The sequence below is a fragment of the Scomber scombrus genome, chromosome 14 (genome assembly GCF_963691925.1).
Source record: "Scomber scombrus chromosome 14, fScoSco1.1, whole genome shotgun sequence".
In the NCBI taxonomy this organism is placed as follows: domain Eukaryota; kingdom Metazoa; phylum Chordata; class Actinopteri; order Scombriformes; family Scombridae; genus Scomber; species Scomber scombrus.
Window position 1 is genome coordinate 28724885 of NC_084983.1, and position 2778 is coordinate 28727662.

Consider the following 2778-nt stretch of genomic DNA (forward strand, 5'->3'; position numbering starts at 1 on the left):
ACAACTAAAATTACTGCAATACATTGATTAAGGGCTGGTAAAAATCTTATATTGAAAGGTCCAGAATCTACTTTTGATAATGTATTAACAGAGACTTAACCCATCCACGTCCATTTCATAATTAAAATAATAATAATACTTGTTTGTTTTTAACATTTCATGCAAATATGCAGCTCAAAGTACTTCATAAAAAATAAATAGGTTCATGAAAAACATAAGCTAATTAAATCTTTTAAATTGGGAATTTGTATTTGTTTATTTAATTTGTATTCACATTATGATGATGACAAAACCTTTTTGGGCTGGAACAATTTTGACAGGAATTTTCGTATCTCTTTTGACTGAACCCCATAAATAATAGGGTTCAAACTGCCGGGGATGATGTGAAACAAAATGGCACAGATTTTTCTGTAGTCTGAGTACTGAGGGAAGCGATGCAGTACTATGATTAACATTCCACTTAAAAACAGAATTAAATAAACAGAGAGATGAGTGCTGCAGGTTTTCAAGGCTTTACTGTTCAAAGACTTACTCTTATTCGTCAAACAAACAACTGTAATCTTAGTATAGGTGAGAACCATGCTGCCTATAGAAGTTGTAAACAGGACTACAGTGAAAGTGAGGCCATAGACATTATTAATAAACACACTCTCACAGGAGAGTTTAAACAATGAGGCATTGTCACAGAACGGGTTTGTTATCCGAGTCCCGCATCGGTTCAGCCGTATGGTCAGACCGAGCAGAATCCCAACTAAAACAAAGGCCACTCCCCAGGCAGAAACTGTCAGTTTTATCACCATTTTGTTGGTCATTATGGTAGCATAGCGTAGAGGATCGCAGATGGCAACATATCTGTCAAAGGCCATAATCATGAGCACAGTGTAGGAAGTGGTGCCGAACATGTGTGTGGTAAAAGCTTGGACCAAACACTCATAATAACTGATGAGGCGTTCAGAGGGAGGCAGCAAGATGTCTGAAAGCAAACGAGGCACCATGATCGAATTCCCTACAATGTCATTGACTGGCAGGTTGCAAAAAAGGAGATACATGGGCTGGTGGAGGCTTTGGTCAATGAAAACTAGGACAACAATGCCGACATTAGCTATTATAATAATTATGTAAGAGAACAAGAAAAAGAAAAAGACAGGGTACATGGAGACCTGTGTGACTTTCAACCCCTCCAGCTCGAGGGTAAAGCTGTTGAATGTGTAGTTTTCCATCAACCTGAAACAAAAGAAACAAAAGGAGAAGGTGCTGATTCGTCACATGTATCACATTATTTCTCATATAAATATTGTTGTAAATCTCAGTGATCAATTATACTAACTACTATAAAGACTTCTGCAAATTTAATCAGAAAAGACAGAGCTACAATTACAGAAAGCAGTTTAGATAACAATGTTCAAAAACCTATAAAAACTGAAGACCTTCACTCAGAAACCATTTAAATCAATCCAGTGATTTAATAATTAGAACATTTGTATATTACCTTCTGTTTCTCTTGTAGTACCTGCAGTCACCAGATACCTACAAGACAACCGTCTGCCAGACCGCAATCTGTAGCAGTTTTTATAAAGAGATTTAGTCATCTGGGAGGTATTACAATGCTAGTAGTCACGTCAACGAACAAGTTTGACTAATGAAGGTTGGCAGTGATTGTAGTTTTGTCAATCAGATGTAAAAAATGAGCATTGTATATTATTTTAACACCATGCAGTCAGTATGTGGCTGCATTCACTTATTCACACTAAAACATAATTCTGATCAAGACATTCAATGTCCTTATCAGAAGCAACAAAAATAAAAAATATTGTTATTTAGAAGTTTGAATTTCACAACTGGCATAATGCTCTTCCTTCTGACAGGTTACTTATGTCACTTCTATCCTCCAAAGTTACTTCTTGGGGACCTGATCAGCCTACTATTAGTATTAGCATTGCATTCAAGTCACATAGCTAAGCATGCTTTTCTCTCAAAGATGGAATACTCTGGGATGTATGAAAAACCCAGAAGGTTGTGTAACGATTTCTGCTCTTCTGAAGGTATTTCGAGAATCTTCAAAGACTTGTCCATTTTTATGTTTTTGGTCCATGCCCTCCAGAACAACATCTGTGCCTGTTACAAATCACTGTTGAAAAATAAATCGTTTTTTATGATCTGACAACGCTATGGTTACAGTTTGGTTTAGTTTAAGAAAACATTGTGGTTTGGGTTCAAATTGCTAATCACAGTTATAATCATGGTTTAGAATAATTTCACAACCACATTTAGCAGGCTCTAACCTTGACGAGCCTTTGGTCTGCTTGGCGAGGGGTTGTGTGTTCCTGCTGGGTCCTATGAGAGGGTTGAAAACTGTACTCTAGCTGACCAATAGAATGAGTGTGGCTCTTGTGGGTGGGGAGTTGAGGAGAGGTCTCCTTCAATACCCCACTGTTAGAGGTGTTTGGGAATACATAGTAAATGTGTGAATGTCTGTTACTTATGCTGTCTGTCAAGACATTTTATGGCCCAGATTTATGTGTCCAAGATACTTAACCCAAAATTGCGCACATTGCTGTGCCAACGGTTTGTGAATGTGTATGAATGATTAGTTTCCCTCTGACGAGCAGGTTGGCAGCCTGCATGGTAGCTCCTGCCATCAGTGTATGAATGTGTGTGTAAATGGGTGAATGAGACGGTTTGAGTGGTCATAACAATATATAGCGCTATATAAGCGCTATATCAGTACAGTCCATTTACCATTTATTTTGCAGTGTGTGAGTTTGCAGGGGTTTGTGT

At 37.8% G+C, this 2778-nt stretch overlaps 1 protein-coding gene across 1 annotated transcript; it reads right to left on the bottom strand.

The window, feature by feature from the left end:
- Positions 1-275: 275 nt before the first annotated feature.
- On the bottom strand, positions 276-1241 carry LOC133993862 (olfactory receptor 52N5). The gene has a single exon (XM_062432966.1). It carries the CDS (start codon positions 1218-1220, stop codon positions 276-278), a length of 945 nt encoding a protein of 314 aa, XP_062288950.1. The 5' UTR covers positions 1221-1241.
- Between the last annotated feature and the right edge of the window lie 1537 nt (positions 1242-2778).